The following is a 19,572-nucleotide window of genomic DNA, read 5'->3' on the forward strand; positions in this document are numbered from 1 at the left end:
AGGGATTGAGAGTTATCCACCCGGTGAGTGCCGTGATGCCACGCCCACCTCGGGACTCGGCCATAAAGCCAGTGCTGAAGCAGTCTCATATGAAGCAAGCCGAGTGCAATTACCGCCGCTGCCATGTGCCCCAGGAGCCTCTGAAAAAATTTCAGTGGGACCGCCGTCGTGCCTTTGAATGTGTTCAAACAGTTCAGCACCGACTGAGTGCTCTGATCTGTGAGGCGCGCTGTCTGTGCGACCGAATCCAAATCCATACCGAGAAAAGAGATTCTACACGGGGGCAGTTTGCTCTTTTCCCAGTTGACCTGAAGACCCAAGTGGATGGCCCGAAACTTGGGGGGACAACCGGGTGAACTGAATCACATAGCCGAGGCTGATGGTCCGAATGAGCCAGCGAGACGGACTGGGGAGCCCACCGTATCCTAGAGAGTAGTTCCGTCCATCTCTGGGTTGCCCATCCTGGGGCCACTTACTTCTGGCTTTGCCGCCCTTCTTGGTGGGGGCCTGGACGGGAGGGGTGGCCTGCCTGCGATTGGCTCTATGGCGTCGTTTAGGTGGAGTCAGAAGCCTAGCAAGGGCAGAAGTAGGAGGACACCCCCGGCGACGAGCAGACTGAGGAGCCGCGGGCGGTGGGGTGGAGGCAGCAGCTGACCGCTGCGGTAGGATGTGTCTAATGGACTCAGTCTGCTTCTGTAAAGCCGAGAACTGCTGGGGGAAGTTCTCGACCGCGCCACTGAAGAGGCTGGTCTGGGACATGGGGGAGTTAAGGAACCGGAGCTTGTCGGTCTCCATCATGTCGGCCAGACATAGCCAAAGATAGCGTTCCTTTACCACTAGTGTGGACATCTACCGGGCGGAACCTTCGTCACACGAAGCGCGAGGTCCGTTGCGGCACCGAGTTCCTGGAGAACTTGTGGATTGTGACCACCCCTGTGCAGCTCCCTCAGTGCCTTGGCCTAATGGACCTGCAGCAACGCCATAGCGTGCATGGCAGAGGCAGCTTCCCCACAGGCCTTGTAAGCCTTGTCGAATAGGTCAGACGAAAACCTACAGGCCTGGAAAGGAAGACACGGTTCTCTGCGCCAAATGGAGTTTGGGCACAGCTGCATAGCGGCGCCCGCTCCACTGGCGGGACACACGTGTATCCATTAGCTGCCCTGCCATCAAGGCTGGTGAGGGAGCAAGAGCCACCGGAACGGTTTCTGGCACTGAAAGGTGCCATCCACGTCCCTGTGAGCTCCTCATGCACCTCCGGGAAGAAAGGCACTGCAGTGGGTTGCTGAGAACCAGCATGCACCACCCCGAGATACCAATCAACCAGCCTCGAGGGCTCGGGACACGGTGGCGGGTTCCACTCGAGCCTGACCCTGTTGGCGGCCCAGGAAATCATGGCCATCATCTCTGGGTTCAACTCAAGCCCCGTTCACACCGCCAGCGATTTTGTCGCTGTGTGTCGCTAGGCTCTGTACTGTGATGTCGCTTGTGGGCGTTCGTAGTGCTGTCGCTCTTGTGTTATTGGTAGACTGCACGTCTGGCCATGTCTATACAAAAGACCATCACAAGTGATATATATTTTTAATTTGACTGGGAATAAATTACTTTTAAGGCTAAAAAGAAACCATATGCTGTTGGGAGAGTGTTTTTACAGTATATCTCCACAGCTGTGTTCAGTGGATCAAATCATTTACTAGATCAACGATCGATCAATGAACAAACGTTAAATGTATGAATTAAACTCACTGAGACTGTCGACAGTTTCTTTTCCATGCATCATTTTTTTATCCATGTATGTGGTTACAGTCAAATCATATAAAACAGTGCAATCGTCCTCAAACTCTTTCTTTCTGTCTTGCCTGCACTGCACTCGAGACGGTGACGTGAGCTGAGCTCCACTGAAAGTCTTCTTTCCTATTGGTTGTCGCTCGCGAAAATCGCTTCTCATTTGCATAAAGTAGAAAATTCTCAACTTTTGTCGCTTGTCTCTTGTCGCTTGACACGCCCACATTCTGTCGCCAACGGTCACTGTTGCTCGTGTCGCCGGATGTCGCCAGCGCTCCATTGAAATGAATGGGATCTTGTCGCTTTGTCGCTGCGTGTCGCTGGCGGTGTGAACGGGGCTTCAGGCACCGCTGGCACACCCGGAGGAGGCAGCGGCTCTGAGCCGTTGTCCGCGGAGATGTCTGACCCACTCTCCGATGTAGCGATCGACAGAGAGAGCAAGAGAGAGCAAGCATCAAACCTTCACCAAAGGAAATGACTGGTACACATCTCGAGGATGGTCCAGCACGTTCAGTTCGTATCTCAAATGGCTGCAGAGTGTGAGAGTCAAATGGGTCTCCTGTGTTACTGCCTGAAGGCAGATGCATGGGGACTCCGCCCTTTTGCAGGAACGGGAGACTCGACCACAGCTCCAAGATGGTCATCTTCCCACAATGGGTACATGACTCATCCACGAACGCTGCCTCAGCGTGTTCGAGGCTCAGACACACAAGGCAGCGATCGAGACCATCCCATGACCCCAGGTAACGACAACATCCAGAAACACACGGATAGAACGTCAAACTATCTGTGTAAGCTCTTTTAGAGATTTCTCTCCTTGGTGCTGGAGCATGCAGGGGAATGGTCACCGCAAACACAAACAGGAATGTGCACCTGTCTGTGCGCTGTTCTCTCTCACTGGTCTTACCAGCCGTGAAAATGGCTGTTGAGCGCTCTCACCGCACACCTTACCAGCTGTCAAAACAGCCTTTATTGTTTTTTTGCTCAGTTTTAAAACAAACAAAAAAAAACGAAAAACAAAAAAGGGAAAAGACAAGAGAAGACTGCTCGCGCTGCTGTGCTGTCACGCCCGCACCAAAGTGGAGAGATCCAGAAGAGGCTTGCAGATTCACTCTGTGTAGTCAGCATTCGAAGTGCTTGGCTCTGAAGTGCAATTACAGCGGCTGCTTGCACTTACGAGGCTGCGCAGCTGATGCAAATGATTGCACGCCAATGTGCATTGGCTTGTTTTAGTTTCACTCGAAGTAGATTGGCCTCTCTAGCGAGATTCCTATTGGTCAGTCATGACCTACGTTGTAGTGACTGACCGATAGGGAACCTCGTGTATTCATTAAGTAATTCACAGCACATTTTAATATAAATAATATAAAATTAATATAAAGTGAGATTTATATGTGAGGAAAGTACAGACACGCTCTCAAAGCAACAGGTGTTACTTCAGCAGGTGACTATTCAGCCACTCCCACTGGACCAGCCACCAATCAGGAGCCAGTGGAGATCAGCAAGTTATCTTTGACCAATCAGGATCCATGGAAGCCCTTTTCTAAACATTCACAGACCAATGATGAGCGATCTGAGGGATACATTTCCTGTCTGTCTGATCTACTGGCACACTACAATCCTGCTGGGAAATCAGTCAGTAGCAGCGTTTATGAGGCAATGTCATCATCCAGATGCACCGTTCAGACAGTACACACTGTCCTCTATGAGAACTGCCTCCAGTGCAGGAAAGGAGAGGGAAACTGCCGGCTGCTTAAGCTCACGCCTCCATCCAGAATTTTTGTCCAGGATCAGAGCAGAGAAATGAGTAGAAACAATTCGAACATCCCAGAGTCGGTCTGCTCTTCCATTGAGTATCCCAGTAGGCCAGTCTCTCTGCAACGAATACCTGAAGAAGGTAAGAGAACGTCGACCCCAAACCTTTCACAGTGGACTTTGTCTCATCTCTAACCCAACTCTTTTTGACGACTAAATCTTCTCTTCCTCATCACTCCAGAAATCTCTGTCTAATCGTATTAATAATTAGCTTTAATCTTCTGCAAAACCTATCTATATTGTTGTTTTCCATCTGTCGTCTTTGAGGATTTGAATGGGTGAAGAATACGATACAAGTTCGATACAAGGTTGATGTCGGAGATGCATGTTGTCAAGATAAGTTGTTTCTGACTTCTGAGCTAAAATGCGATTTAAAACACGACACAGGATTTATCCAATGTAACATTTTTTTTTATCATTTTCAAAACTTACATTTCAACAAAACATAATTTTAGAGAACAAAAACACTTATCATTAAAAAAAAAAAAAAAAAAAAAACACTGGAAGAGAGCGCAAGCATCAAGCTAGGTCAGAAAAGCGCATTTCTTTCCATAAAAAGAAACTTACTTAGTTACTTTTTATGGAAAGTAATACATTATTTTTCTTACCTCTAAGTAGTTATTTTTTTATTGTAATGCAATACTTTTAATAGTAACTTTTCCCAACAATGGTATTTATCCATAATACAAATAAAGACATCATCTAGCTCCTTATTGTCAGAAACATCATAGTGAAAAGAATAAAGCTCTAACATGACATGACAAACTGACTACAGTATATGTATTACAAGGGTAATACATGATGAATAATTTTGAAATAGACTTATTTTATTATTAAACAATAAATTATGGAGCGCTGTCCATAATTACCTTTCGTGTTGAGTGCTAACCATCTGTCATTAGTTTTAATAATTGAATTGTTACTAGCCGTGATTAATTTATCAAAAAATAATTTGTACATTTTAGGATCCAAAATACTAACTTCTTGTAAATTGTTGAGGGAGATTCCAACTCATATTGTGGTGTATTTTGTAAGATTTCACCAAGAGCAACAAATTGGAAGGAATATGTGTTAGATAAATATAATCTATATTTGATATACCTGTAACTCATAGTCTGTCACTGTCTATAAGAACTTCACTGTTGAATCTCTCAGAGCTGATATGTGTGATCAAGATGGTTAATAAAGTTGAACCAAGATCAATAATGTTCTAATGTGTATTTGGGATGCTTTTATATCTAAAGTTTGGGAAATACTAATTAAATATTACATTTATATTAAGGCCAGTATCATTGCCGAAATTATAAATCAATATGCTTTGACTGTTTTTTAAAATTACTTTCATCATTCAAGGTCCGAAACATATTTTATGCAAATGTGTTAATGCAAGCACTTCATAATAATTCATAATTGAACAGAAGTACACAATTTCACATGGAGCCTTAGATATGTTCCTCTACACTTGTGAAAAAGAAGTACTCATGTGCCCTTGTAGTGTACTTTATCATAACACTTTTTTTTTAAACTGCACTTGCAGATAATATAATGTTGATGAAATAAAAGGCCACTAATGTGTACCTAAAGAGAGAACATTTTTAAAAACTGCACTTTGTAATTATGTCAAACTAAAAGGTTTACTTCAAAGTACATTTTTAAATGATTGTTTTAAATATATTTTGTCATGCTTTAAATTGCTTTTTATTTCATCTAATTTTCGTTTTAAACAATACATTTACATTTAATTGTAGTTAACGTGCATTAAAATAATTTTCAACCTCTTTGAACTGAATGTAAAGTATATTATTTTCATAATAAGTACTTTTTTAAAGTTAATGTTTAAAGTTGAATAATAAAACCACTAGTTTACTTTTTTATTTATTTATTTTTTTACAATCGCTAACACACATTTCTCAATACTTAAGTCACTTTTTAAAAACTCTTTACACTGAGCACAACTTAAAAAAAAAAAAAAAAGCAAACATGTGCAAATTGGCCTGTAGGTATATCGAGTTTTGGTGGTGGTCGTGTTTAAGTGAGAAGGTTTTTTTTTTGTTTGTTTTGTTGTTGTTTTTTGTCATTTGAAAGATATAGTCATTGAATGCATTTTGTCCCATAGCAATAATAAATAATCCACAGTTTAGTACCCATAAACTGCTGTTGTGATCACTGTTTGAAGAGTTCTAAAAAAGTGACCTAAGTATTGAGAATTGTGTTCTAGTGATTATAAAAAGAAATTATAGTGCTTTAATATTGTTGTGTTTCTTTTTTGGTGGCATGAAACTAAGCATATGTGTACGTAAACAGACCTGCATGCTTCTCTTCTGTTTGCACACCTTCTGACCAAAATCTACAGTGTATTTTCATGCAAATCAGCAAATGAAAACACAATTTAAAGAAGACAAAACATACCCGTGTCACTCATACTGTATATTCTGACCTTGTGCTATGATTATCGTGCAGATAACAAAGAGAGAATCTGGGGTGAAAAGGGAAGAACAGATCCTGCCTATGAAATTATGGATGGTCGAACAACAGAGAGGAGCCCAGAGGTGAAGATATTCCTTTTGAATTACATTTGATAGAAGTGTGCAAAATACAATTAACACACCTGTGCTCGATTAACCCTTTAATGCACAACTGATTTTTAAAAGAGTGTTGTGTCTTCTTATAAGGGCCAAGGACTACAGACGCTAGGTCAGAATTTCTTGAGACCAGTGTTGTTATTGTCAACTAAAACCAAAACTATTTAAAGCTGAAATAAAATTAAATATAAATATTAGATGAAAATGGATTAACCAAAATAAAATAATAAGTTAAAAATTTAATAAGTATAAGTTGAAGTTATTCATGAGTATGTTAGTTTCATTGTGTTTTGCTTTGATTCTCATCTGTTCTTTTTTGCCTGGTTTCCCAATCCTTGATTGTTTATATGGTTACTGATTATGTTTCACACCTGTCTCTAGTTTTGTTGATTAGCCTCCTTGCGTGTTACCTTTTGGATTTATTATTAGGTGGCTTTCACACTGGCAGTTTAGTTCGGAACGGGGCACGGTTCGCATAAAAAATCGCTAATGTGAACGCTATCATGGGACCTGGGTGCGCACTGGGGTACCGAACCCGAGATTACCTGGAGGAGGTGATCTAATTTGGTTGCGTCCGAACCGTGCCGCGGTTCGCGTGAATGTGAAAGCAACACGGATTCGTGCGCGCACTTAGTAAAAGTAAAAGGAAGTAAAGTATCATGCGCATGCGTTTTAGCTTATTGTGATGTATTCAGTTAAATAAAACACTTGTAAGGGATGATAGTGTTGATGATTTACCTCGGATACGAGCGAGAATGTGTATTCGTGCATTGCGCGTAGAATCAGAGCAACACATTTGGAAGTCCACTGTCTCCTCAAAAGAGTCTGTTTGCAAGCAGCAGAAGTCCACCTTATGTGACACACGCACAGTAAACCTGTATTGTTCACTCAACTGCTCATAATAGCAGCAAATTTATTAAAAAAACCCACAATATTTACCCACGTTCTGCTTTCTATCATGTGCTGTACACGTTTGCGATGATGTAATATGCACGCAAACGCACCAGGGTTCGATAGAATTAAGTTGAGTGTGAAACCAGACCAACGCTGCGGGGGGCGTCGGGAACAAGTGCGCTCGGGCTCGGACCGCAGCAAACGAGCCCAGTGTAAAAGTAAGTAAGTAAGTAAGTAAGCCTTTATTGTTCACAGTTGCTGTGGTTACTTGCATTACTCTGCTTGTCAGTGGCACGGTACTACAACATTGCTTGTTTAATGACTCCACCTTCTCATAGAATGCAGTGTGTTTTTGTATAAATGGACACAAACTGCCAGCTTACTCCAAACATGCAAATGATTTATCTTTTGAAACAAATGAACTTTCCCACTTGAGAATTGCACCTTTCTCCTTGGTCAAGCCAAAACTCAAAGGTGGGACCTATAGGGAACTTTAGAAGTTCCTTCGGCGCTCTCTCTGGTTTCTGCTCCTGATTGCTGTTCAGGTGAAACCTCATCTGGCCTTACCTCAACATACATCGAGCCATGTGTACCTTTCTCGACCATAACAGTGTCAACTTACTCCACAAGTTCACCATCGCTTCTTCATTTAACTCGGAAGAAATCGATTACAACTTCAGCACCATCGGACCGAACCATCAAGACTTTCTCCTCGCGACTGTATATTCGGGCACTCTTAAACAGCTAAGGCAAATGCAAGTATCGTATGATATACTAATTCGCTGTTTAGCTAAAGTTGTGAAGCCCTTTGCTAACAAAGTAGCTTTGTAGTAAGGCACTGTTAAGTAAGGCTAAATGACTCTTTTCATAGCTTCATTCCTCTGTTCTGTTCCGGTTTTTCAGCCACTTTCACTTTCCATTCCCATGTATGTGTGATTGTGTGTATGTGTTTTAGATTAGTTAAGTGTTAGGGATTCAGTTAAATAAATCTTTTGTGCACATTTAAGTTCATTCTGGTTTGGATAAAATGATCCAGGCCAATGTCAATTTTACGATTAGGATCACAGTTGCATGCTAAGACAGTTTTCTGTGGCCAAGGAAAATATCCTTCCTGAAGAGTTGATAGACTGTCAATTAATTGATTGTAATATTAAGTCAGTTACATGAAATTAATTCAATTAAAGGAGCCATATGTAAGATTTTGGCCAAAATTGGTACTGCAATCACTTTATCTGCAATTACTGTAGAGCGGTGTATCCCCTCCCCCCTGACTCAAGGTTCCCAGGCTGCATGATCCAATTTTTTTTTTTAGCCGACACGTTTGTATCTGCAGCTGTGGTAACTAGAGCAGAGCTGGCAACCCGGAATGTTGCAACACTACTGACTTTGTGATTGGTAGATTGGTGGAGGGTGGAGCATCTGACCAAAACACAACATCAACATCAGTTGAGGGCTGCAACTTCACTTTTTAAATTACAATATCCTGGCTGGACTCCTGTTGTCTGTGATATAATTATTTGAAATGAACATGATTTCTTAATGTCTAGTGACATATCAGGGCCATTTTATGATTATTTGAAATACATTTCTTACATACAGCTCCTTTAACTGATCCAAATATTTATAATGAATTATAACGAGTTATGATTAATTATTCATATTTCCCTTTTGAGCTAATTTGCTACATAGACAAGATTTGTGCTGCTGAAATAATATGGATTTACCTGTTATTTCTGCCACTGAGGATAAGCTGTGCCTGTCCTCATTAATGTTGTTTGAGGAATTATAAGAGGTAAATCCCCAAAGCCTATCTATCCCGCCTCCTCTACATAAGAGTAGAAGTTCTCCTGTCCCACCTCTGCTATCTCCATTAAATTTCTTGGCTCCACTCGGCTGCATGGATCTGCCTCGGGTCTTCCAGTCTCCAGTTCCACCTTGGCAAGTAGATCCTTGGGCCACCGAGCCCTTAACTTCACCTCAGCCCATCGACCTGTCGACTCCACATGAGACCCTCGTCCTTGTGGCTCCACCGACTCACTCATCCCTCCGGTTTTGCCTTGGTCAGTCATCACTCTGCTTAGGCCACGGACTTCCGAGCCTTCGGCTGCATTTTGTCCCTCCAACCATTCGGCTCCGTTGGGCTCCGCCTTCCCTCTGGCTCCACCTTGGTCAGACTGGCCGTGCCTCAATCCTCCAGCATTCTGACTTCACTTCAGCTGCTCTACCTCACCACTGCTCCACCTTGTCCTCCAGAACCTGCAGTGTCATTCCGTTTCTGTCTCCGCCTGGGTCTCCAACTCTCCTGGCTCCACCATTGGTGGTCGGATCTCTGACTCCACCCTGGCTCCTCCTACCATCGGTTCCACTGTGGGCATTCATGGCTGTGCTCTGGGTCATCAAAATCTCCTCTCTGGCACCTATAGTACTTCCATTGTCTCCTCCATGGTGGTTTCCTCTGTCCTTTTCCCCTCTCCAGAACCCCCACCCATAATTGACTGTATTTATGTAAATACTCACAAAGACATATTTGCGATAATTATACACAATAAGCACAGTTGTGTACAAAAAATTACACAATAAGCACAGTTCACGTTAACAAAACAAAATACTCTTTCCGCTGCTTTCAGCTGTTCTTTCCACCTCAAAGGTCTCGATAGGGCGTTGTGCATGAGTTCCCAGGCTCTCTCTCTCCTCTCTCTCTCGCACCGGCCTGTTTTATGCAGTCTCCCACGCCAATTACTGCAATCAGAGACAGGTGTTCTTCATTTTGCACTGGGGAGGATCCCCGGGGCGGCGCTCGTGGTGCAGCAACTGGCTCGGGTGCCTGGCCGGACCTCCATCGGGGCGCCGGTCGTGGGGGAAAGCCGCCTCGGGACCTGGGAGCAGGGACAGGGCGAGGGAGAGAGACTGAAGGAGGGGAAGAGAGAGAGAGAAGATGCTGGGAGGGGTTCACCGACCCCAGGGCACGCCATCATCTGGTCCTCCGCCAACTGGATGGTCTGGTCCAGCTACGTCGGGCGGTGGCACTGGACCCACGAACTGCTCCAGTACCACCAGATTGACAACTCACTCGACGTCATGGTCTTCGGCCACCGACTACCTGCGGCACGCGTCCCGCAGTTGCTGCGTGAGGACGAAGGGTCGGCTGGATTCCCCGAGCTCCACGGACCGGAACTGATGGGGTCTGGCCGACCCGCTGCAGGATGGCGTGTTTTAGGTCGTCGTAGACCAGGAGGTTCCGGACTGGTAGTTGTTGGGAAGCAATCTGTGCCTCTCCGGACAGCAATGGGATCAGCCGCATGGGCCAGTCTGCGGGCGGCCAGTCCCAAGCCACGGCCGACCTCTCTAAGAGGTCCAGGAAGGCCTCCGGGTCGTCCTGGGGACCCATCTTGTGGAGAGGCATGGCTGGGGCTGGTGCATGGTGAAGCTCGAACCTCCCGGTCCAACCAGCTCCGGAACTGCTCACTGTCCTCCTCCTGGGCCCTGAGGAGCACCTCGAAGCAATGCTCCTGTTGCTTCTCCATGGCCAGCAGAGCTTGATGGTGTTGCTGGTGGAGTCCCGCGAGCGCGTGGATGACGTCCGCAAGTGGAAATGGGGACTGTCTGGTGGCAGCCTCTTCTTCCATCCCAGGTTTCGGCACCAGTGTGAAGATGTTGTTGGCTCAGTGTGAGAGTGATAGAAGAAGACAGGGGGATCGGCGAATACTGGGACTCGTGCACTTTATTAATACTCAGGTTGCACAGTGCGCTGGGCGCATACACAATAAGCTCAGTTCACGTTCACAAAACAAAATGTTCTTTCCGCTGCTTTCAGCTGCTCTTTCCACTTCAAAGGGTTCTGTCTCGATAGGGCGTTGTGCACGGGTTCCAAGGCTCTCTCTCTCCTCTCTCTCTCGCACCGGCCTGTTTTATGCGGCCTCCCCACGCCAATTACTGCAATCAGAAACAGGTGTTCGTCATTTTGCACTTGACCTACTTACTGGCCACTTGGCTCCGTCCTCGCTCTCCCGCTACAGACTTCACTGAACCACTCCCCCCTCGCCACAGTCCCCATGCATGAAAGAAAGACACATGATAAAGATAAAGATACATAATATAATATGGCCAGTCAGCACAGCCATCAAGTAGGCATTCATTGCAGTATTTTAACATTATTACGAGGACATGAAAGATCACAATCTCTTCGATTCGCTTGAGATGTAGATCGTGGACGTCTTCAAGTTCGATGACGATTTAAAATCATCAGATCGCTTACCCCTAGTCACAAGTATGTTCGGTTTTTTGTGTTTTGATTCGGTTCGGTTCGGTTCTGTTCCTGTTTGCCTGAGTAACCATAGAAACTAACAAAGATCAGGAACAGTTTGTAATGCAGATCTCTTGCTCTGTTGATTATTCTCCTTGTGCATTTAATCCCCTAGTTCCCTTTATTCAGTGTTTGGTTTTGTCTTAGTTTAAATGTGGTTGTGCTATTCTGTTTTCTGGTTGATCTGCTGCGTGTTACCTTTTGGATTTAATGTTAAAAACTGTTTGTTGGTCTTCATCATTGTGCGCTCATCACACCCACATGGTCTAATGTCAATAGTAATTAGCATTTTAAAATTAGCTTTTACCTGCATGCAATGAAAAAAAGAAACATTGATATTTTTTCCTTCATTTAATGACTTATACATCAAAGGTTTAAGCGATACAACTGAATACATAAATACAACTAAATGCCACATGCAACAGTGTGTTATTAGCAGACTGTCACCTGAAAACTGCATTTGTAAAGCATGGCTGAACCTGTATAGACAGGTTACAGATTAAACTGGTGTGGACATGTTACTTTTAAACAGGAACCGGGACTAATGAAGGTGTGTTTTTCCATGGATGAACATATTCTCTCTCTTTCTGTGACAGTTGGAGGAGGAGAGCAGGTTTGAGCTCATAGACAGCTGTGCTGCTTCACAAAGGGTGTCTCGTCATCTCACTGAAGGTGAACTCACTTTGCCTGAGGTCTGTGGTGTTTTCTGTTGATGTGTTTGTGTTTTTGATGTGGGTCTGATCTGTGCGTTTCAGGTGGAGTGTTTGCGTTTGGAGTGGACGGATCAGTGGTGACAGACAGGCTCAGAGGAGACGCAGTAACATACGTGAATATTCCCACCAGCCCCATGTCCAAAAAACAGCTGCATTACATGGAACTAGAGCTGCAGGAGTCCAGCACGGCCATCAGAGGTGCAAAACAAGCAAATGATAATTAGTAGTGTCAGTGTTGTAGTACTCGAGACTCGGACTCGTCTCGGACTCGGTCTCGAGACCATATTTTAATGGTCTTGGTCTTGTCATGGTCTCGTGTCCAGTTGAACTCGGAATTGACTCGTACTCGAACATTTTTTTTTTTTAGGACTCGGAATTATTCCCGAGTCCACTCGAGTTCAATTAAAAATATTTTTCATGATTATTAATGTATGTTAATAAAATATTTCTTTAAATTGATTGACACGCCCAGTGATTGGTGATTTTCTAGTGCGCAACTGCGCATGACAAATTGTAATAAAATTACTTTCAACACCACCTACTATGTGGCCTTTTTACCCTAAACTGATCATATTTTTAAAACTAAGTAAATTCAGTAAAAAAAAAAAAAGGATTTCTCTAAGTAAATAAAAGTAAATTAGGTAATCAACCCTCACTGGTCTCAGTCTCGACTCGGACTCGACCGTCTCTGGTCTCGGACTTGACTCTCTATGCACTCGCTCTTGACTCGGACTCGACTCTCTCTGGTCTCGGTGTCGACTCGGACTCGAGTGAGGTGGTCTCGACTACAACCCTGAGTAGTGTATTACACATATATAGATGTAGTATATATGAAAGCTTGTTGCTGCCACAGAATAAAAAAATAACAAAGGTCATTTTGATGTTTGACATTTTTTTTCCTGTGAGGAAGTGGCGGGCACAGGCGAGACGGGTTTGGTAGGAGAGAGATGGTGGAGAGAGAGATGTCAGCTGATCCAAGGGTTAGATCTGTGCAGAGGTGGAAGAGGAATGTCGGAGTAGGACAGTGGCTACATACAAGCAGGGAGCTTGAGCTAATTGGGACCATACAACTGCACATAAGATCACCTAGGCAGAACTTTGGAAGATAGAACCAGCTAGACTCAAGTTTCTTATCCATTCAGTGTACGATGTCCTTCCAAGCCCAGCCAACCTGCATTGCTATGGTTTAGCTAATACCCCAATATACCCACTGTGCCTGGCAAGAGGTTCCTTAGAGCACATCTTGAGCTGCTGCCCGAAGGCCTTGGGAGGTGAAGTACAGGTGGTGCAATGACAGGTTCTGAGAGCAGTGGATGACACCATCTGCATTGTAATCCAATATAGAAAACATCAGCTCCCAGAAAGGCACAACATCACCTTTATCAGGGTGGGAAAGAAACATCAGGTGGCTCATGATTGGCTGCTGGAGGTTTAAGTTTGCTGAAGTTTCCAGAAAACATTGCAAGGATGACACTCAGCCCAGATTTGGTCTTAACATCTGACTGTTCCAACCAATGGTCATGTTGAAACTTACTATGCCTTGGGAAGGCTGGATATGGAGGCCAATGAGCACAAGAAGGCCAAGTATCTCAAATTGGCAGAGGAAGGTTATGTAGAAGGCATGGGTGGATGGGGCTTTTGCAGGACAGTCTTTACATTGGACACTCAGTCTTGGTATTAGAGGGTTGCAGGAAAGTACAGCTACCAAGAACATCACAGAAGCTGTGGAAAAAGCATCAAGATGGATGTGGATCTAGAAGGGTGTTCTATGGGGTAGTGCGGTATTTGGACTGATTACCCCCTGCTGGGCCGGCCAGGCCAGGCCATGATGTCTGATGGTCTAAGACCAGAAATGACCTCTGACCCTGGGTTTATCACTGATGATGTGTCTGAGTTGAACCATTGGGTGTTTCAGAATCAGAATCCATAAACTTGCAATTGCAATTGCAAAAAAAGAAAAAAAAATACTTAGCTGGTGAGATAGTCGCAGTTACCTTTTAAAATTTTTATACTGTGGCAGACATAAGCATCCATAATATTATTAATTATTCAACAACAGAGCATCTGCTTTCAAGTCATTCACAGTCACATTCAAGATATAGCCCATCTGACAAAAACAGATTTTACTCTTTTTAAAACAAAATAACAATAACTGAAGCTCAAATACAATAATAAATGTCACTCACTTTGATGCAATGTGTATGTCCCTCACTATGCATGTTTTTTTTTTTTTTTTTTTTTTTTTTTTTTGCTAATATATGTTGTTTTTTTTATTAAATTATTATTATTATGTATAATTATGTCATCTTCCTGTGATGAAAAGCTGAATTTTCAGCATCTTTACCATCTTTTTCAGAAATCCTTCTTCTAATATGCTGATTTGCTGCTCAAGAAACATTCTTTATTATTATCAATATTGAAAACAATTGTGCTGCTTGATACTTTTGTGGAAACCGTAATCATTTTTTTTTTCCAGGATTCTTTGGTGAATAGAAAGTTCAAGCAGAAATATTTTTTTAAGCAGAAAGTACAGCAGAAATATTTTTTGTTACATAAATGTTTTTACGGTCACATTTGACAAATTGTGTGAGCCTTTCTGAATAAATATTTATTTGTATAAGTAATAATTTAAACATTTTCAGGCCAACATCAACATCTGTCTTGTTCTTGTTCTGGTTCTGTTCAGGGAAAAGCTCCAGTAAATACGCTCAGATTGACATCGCAGCGACCGAGGCGGCTCACAGAGCAGGTACCCAGCATGCATTGGGGCGAGAGGAAGGGCTTCAGAGACTGGAGCAGCAGAGGAGAAGACGAGGACTGAAAGAGGACTGAACTGAGAGACACTTCACGATCGTCTCTTGCTCTAGACAAACTGACCAAAACACTACAATTATGTGATAACAGTAAAACACAAAAAATAGCGTGTCTACAGAAGTTTCCACTCATTTTCTAAAATAGTTGACTGTGGATTTCACTATGGAGTGAATAGTGAGTGAGTGTGCAGTGTTAATCAAAGCATATACACAAGTGTTTTATATACAGTAATGTATACAGCTCTCTCTCTCACTCACACACACACACACACACTGCTTAGATGAACATGTTAATCACACATTCAGTGTACAGTGATAAAATATCTGTATTCTCATGTTAGGTGAATATGTGCAATGCACAGAACCAAAAAATGCATTTTTAATTATTTGTTGTTTTTTTTTAATTAATTTATTTAGTTTTTAAATGCTGAATATTACTTTCTAGTTGCATTAAATATGCTGCATTTACTTTTTAGTCTTTTTGTTAACCTAAATTAAAGTGTAGTCATGTGAAGACAATTTTTTTTAAATTAAACTACTGATTTTGTATTTTAGATTAATTTTGGACCCAAAAAATCATGCATGGCAGGTGGAAATGAACAAAGGAAATGAACACAGTTTGAACCTATAATCTGGTGCTAGATATATTAATCAAAGTTTTTCTGACAGTAATGCTAATAATAATCGTTTGTATGTACAGGTGTAAAATAAAAATAAAAAAATTCAATAGGTCTACTGTTTCTTCTTATTATTATTATTGGAAAGGTTAGTCTAAGTTTTATCTGGAGACGCAATTATACTGACTCGCCGCCAGAGGACAGTGTGAGGCTTTAGAAATGGCTGTAAATGTACGTGAATAAACCTGTTCACATTGTAAAGCTGGTGGAAAATAGAAACATCTATTATTAAAGATTATAGAATCATCTCCTCGTGTTCCTGGTGATTGTCTTCAGGAGAAAGAAGGAACAGTGGAGTTTGGCGATATGATTTCTAAACGTAGATGACCAACAAAGGGGGGTGTTTTAAAGAAATGTAAGGAATCAGAAAATAGTAAACATCCCAGCTGACTGTTCTAAGAACGTTTTGATATTCAATTAAGTTATAGAAACTTTATTTTCTGGATGTTCTCTGGACGTTCAGAACATCCAGTTTTTATTTATTTAAATGTTTTAAAAACGTTCCATGTGCGTGATGACGTTGTGAGGACGTTATTAAAGACCATAAACGTTACTGGAAGAACGTTAGCTGTGAACTCATTGTCAGAACTTTCTGAGAATGTTGCCTTTTAGCTGGCATTAATTTGCACTGACAGACATAAAGGCAAACATTAACGTTTTAAATCTACACTGCAAGCAACGTGATAAAGGTGACCTCACTGGGATTATGGCGAAAGAAGTTAAGAAGTTTGTAAGAATGTTCCGAAGTGCAATTCAATTTTAGAAAAAAAAAATTAAGTTCTCAAATATTGTCCTTAAGAAAATGCTTTTGGTGTAATTTGATTGTAATTGGCTGTGTGGCCTATTGCAGACTCGACAGTCCATAAACTGCCTGTAGATTACCGTAGTTATCATAATACGCGCTCATACTGTATTCGCGACTGGCTTTACGGGAGTTAATCACTCAGCGCTGTGATTTTACTGCATCTTGTTCAAACATTTTAAAAGAGCCTGTCTCAAGGTGCAGCGGTCTTCCCCATTCATCTGCTCCGTATGCTATTTTGTTGCGCTCCCATTACATGCGTCCTGTATGCGCTGCCTGCAGAGATGCTGCGTCCCATCAGTGTCCAGGGCTGCGTCCGAAATCGCACTCTCTTCTTGAGTAGCTAGGCCTAGGTAGCCTACTTATACTTTGTGAAAAAGTCTGTTCAATATAGTATGAGTGTATGTTCTATTGTATGTGTGTCATCATTAGCATCTTCAAGATCAGTTAGGCTACTGAGTAAGGGCAGACTACGCAATCATAGATTGATAGAGATGAGTTAGCCTAACACTAGCAGACTGTAAATCATTACTCACTCTGAATTGTGTCCATCAATCTTAATGAGACGAATGTGTGTGTGTGCGTGTGTGTGCGTGTGCGTGTGTGTGTGTGTGTGTGTGTGTGTGTGTGTGTGTGTGTGTGTGTGTGTGTGTGTGTGTGTGTGTGTGTGTGTGTGTGTGTGTGTGTGTGTGTGTGTGTGTGTGTGTGTGTGTGTGTGTGTGTGTGTGTGTGTGTGTGTGTGTGTGTGTGTGTGTGTGTTAAGGGCTAGAGTGTTCTGGATTTTGCGTGGGCAATTGTAATAGATTCAGCAAAAAAGTACTGCATAGATCTGCACAGTGCAGCAATTAGGCTACCCGAATAAACATTCCCAACACACACACACACACACACACGCACCACAACACGTTCACACTTATGTGTTCTGAGAGTGCAAGTATAAACACAGCGATTATTTTTGAATAATAAAAATGAATCAGCTCAAGAAACTGAATAAATGAACTCACTCAACACGGACAGATCATGACGAAGGGAATCTCTCTCTCTCTCTCTCTCTCTCTCTCTCTCTCTCTCTCTCTCACTCTCTCTCTCTCTCTCTCTCTCTCTCTCTCTCTCTCTCTCTCTCTCTCTCTCTCTCTTTTTTTTTTTATTGTGCGACACATCTTTCATAAAAAAAAAAAAATTCTCTGTAAATCGTATTATTGATTACCGCAAAAAAAAAAAAACATTCTTTTTATTTTTATATTGTCTTATATAAAAATAAATGTATTTATTTGTATAAAGTAAAGGTACTACTTTACTAGGCTATATGTTACCATAAACCAGAGGCACCATTTAAAAACAATACAGTGTCATGTCAGTTATGAATAGGAAGGGTGGGGGAGTATGTGTGAACATGATGATTTATGCTTTTCTAACAGTCGAAACTCGTGATGATGTGAGACTTCTCCTGTCGGAGAACGCCGCTGCTGTAACCACGACAACGCTTCCACTTGGGCCATTAGATGTCACAGGACCACACGGTTGCGCGGAATAGTGGTGGGCGACACCTGTGCTCTCTCTCTCTCTCTCTCTCTCTCTCTCTCTCTCTCTCTCTCTCTCTCTCACACACACACACACACACACACACACACACAGAGGGGCTGTGGTCGGTTTTGAACATCGCTCCTCGCCATAGGTAACGTCTGGGAATAAGAGCATGAAATTGGACACAGAAACGCGCTCTCGGAGCTCCGCCCCTAAATAACATCATCAGCGTCATCATATTCGGAAAGAAATTACTGGAGGGCACGAGAGAGGACGCACGCGGACTGTCAACCTGCTGTATGCGTCGCGCCGAACCGTCGCGTTTATCCATCACCTCTGAATGTAAGTCACATTATTTCATTTATTCGATCAGTAAGTTTATCAATGTGTTTATTTGCTTTTAATATACAGTTCCGAGATGGTGCGTTGTACAATGCACATGATGCATCATTAGTGTTATTAAGAGTATGAGCAGACAACGTTGTGTTAGATCAGAACTTATCTTCATTTATCAGACTATTGCTCATTCATAGCCTTAGTCACCCTATAGCCTTTGTCATTTATATTTCGGCACACAGAGGTCATGAGAATCACAGGTCTGTTGCATGTCAGACAGACTGTGATTATTCAGGTATGACAGCCATACCCCCTTTAATAACAGCTTGATAAATGACAGCATTATTAGAAGTGACATTGCCACGTATGGAAAAATGTACTGATGATGTTCATAACATGAAAGACAATTGACGTGGAGAGAGGGAATAACAAAGCGACGAGCATGGTTTGGAGAAATACAGATGTTTATTTATTGAATTATTTACCGACATTTGTCTAAATATAAGTATCCCCCCCCCCCCCCCCCCAAAAAAAAAGAATAAAATCAACTCAAACTTATTATTATTATATTAACTATTAATTGTAATAATACGATTAATATCTATTATTTTCTGTAAAAGTATAACAAAATAAAGACATATTTAGTACAGCTAACTAATTGTATTTACCTATTTGTACTGCACTTTCTCCTGCACTATAGTTTCTGGACAAGTTTTTTTTTTATTCATTTATTTTTTTATTTTACAATTCTTACCACTTAATTTGTATATTTTCCAGCCACTAAGCTTATAAATACTTCAATACAATATAAGGCTACACTAATACCCTTTAAAGAAAATATATAAATAAAAGACCTATTTTAATCCGACTTCATGACTTTCATTCATTCCAGTATTCAAATATCCTGATCATTGATGAAGGAATAATTTTGATATGAGGAAGAGAAGACTTTTAAATGTGTTGTGACACTGGCAGGAGTAGATCTGAAATGAAACTATGAAAGTTCCATTCAGATGTTCAGAAGCATTGTTATGTGGTGATCGAATACATTTAGGTCTTCAGAAACCATTTTTATAGATAATAATGAGTCAGTAAAACATTTGTGTTCATGGCAGTCAGTACTGTATATGGCTAAGGCAGTAGTATCGCTGTTGAAGAATTTAGATCTTATTGTTGGTTATATAAGGTTCATGCTGTGAAACTGCTGCGTAGGGCACGAGAGGGATGCAGGCATGCTTTTGACATTGTGCCGTTTCACTGTGACCTTGAAAATGCAGACGCAGCTGTGAGTAAGAGCAAGTCAGCAATCGCATATGCTCACAGATTCACAC

At 42.2% G+C, this 19,572-nt stretch overlaps 2 protein-coding genes across 6 annotated transcripts in view; both read left to right on the plus strand.

The window, feature by feature from the left end:
* Positions 1–15,755, plus strand: part of dok7a (docking protein 7a) — a 59,020-nt gene extending 43,265 nt beyond the window's left edge. Inside the window, exons 9-13 of one of the 2 annotated variants that reach the window (XM_089126283.1) lie at positions 3,224–3,679; positions 6,058–6,146; positions 11,973–12,048; positions 12,132–12,287; positions 14,776–15,755. In XM_089126283.1, the coding sequence (XP_088982409.1) occupies positions 3,224–3,679; positions 6,058–6,146; positions 11,973–12,048; positions 12,132–12,287; positions 14,776–14,921 (923 nt within the window). In that variant the 3' untranslated portion in view covers positions 14,922–15,755. The remainder of the gene's footprint in view (positions 1–3,223; positions 3,680–6,057; positions 6,147–11,972; positions 12,049–12,131; positions 12,288–14,775) is intronic. The other variant, XM_089126306.1, reaches the window with a different exon arrangement.
* Positions 15,756–17,941: 2,186 nt separating this feature from the next.
* The window catches only part of slc24a2a (solute carrier family 24 member 2a), a 105,902-nt gene continuing 104,271 nt past the window's right edge, over positions 17,942–19,572 (plus strand). For 3 of the 4 annotated variants that reach the window (XM_039669757.2, XM_039669759.2, XM_039669760.2), the window contains exon 1: positions 17,942–18,247. The gene's annotated coding sequence lies outside the window, so the exon portion shown is untranslated. The remainder of the gene's footprint in view (positions 18,248–19,572) is intronic. The other variant, XM_039669758.2, reaches the window with a different exon arrangement.

The sequence above is a fragment of the Pimephales promelas genome, chromosome 1 (genome assembly GCF_988280905.1).
Source record: "Pimephales promelas chromosome 1, fPimPro1.hap1.1, whole genome shotgun sequence".
Lineage (NCBI taxonomy): Eukaryota > Metazoa > Chordata > Actinopteri > Cypriniformes > Leuciscidae > Pimephales > Pimephales promelas.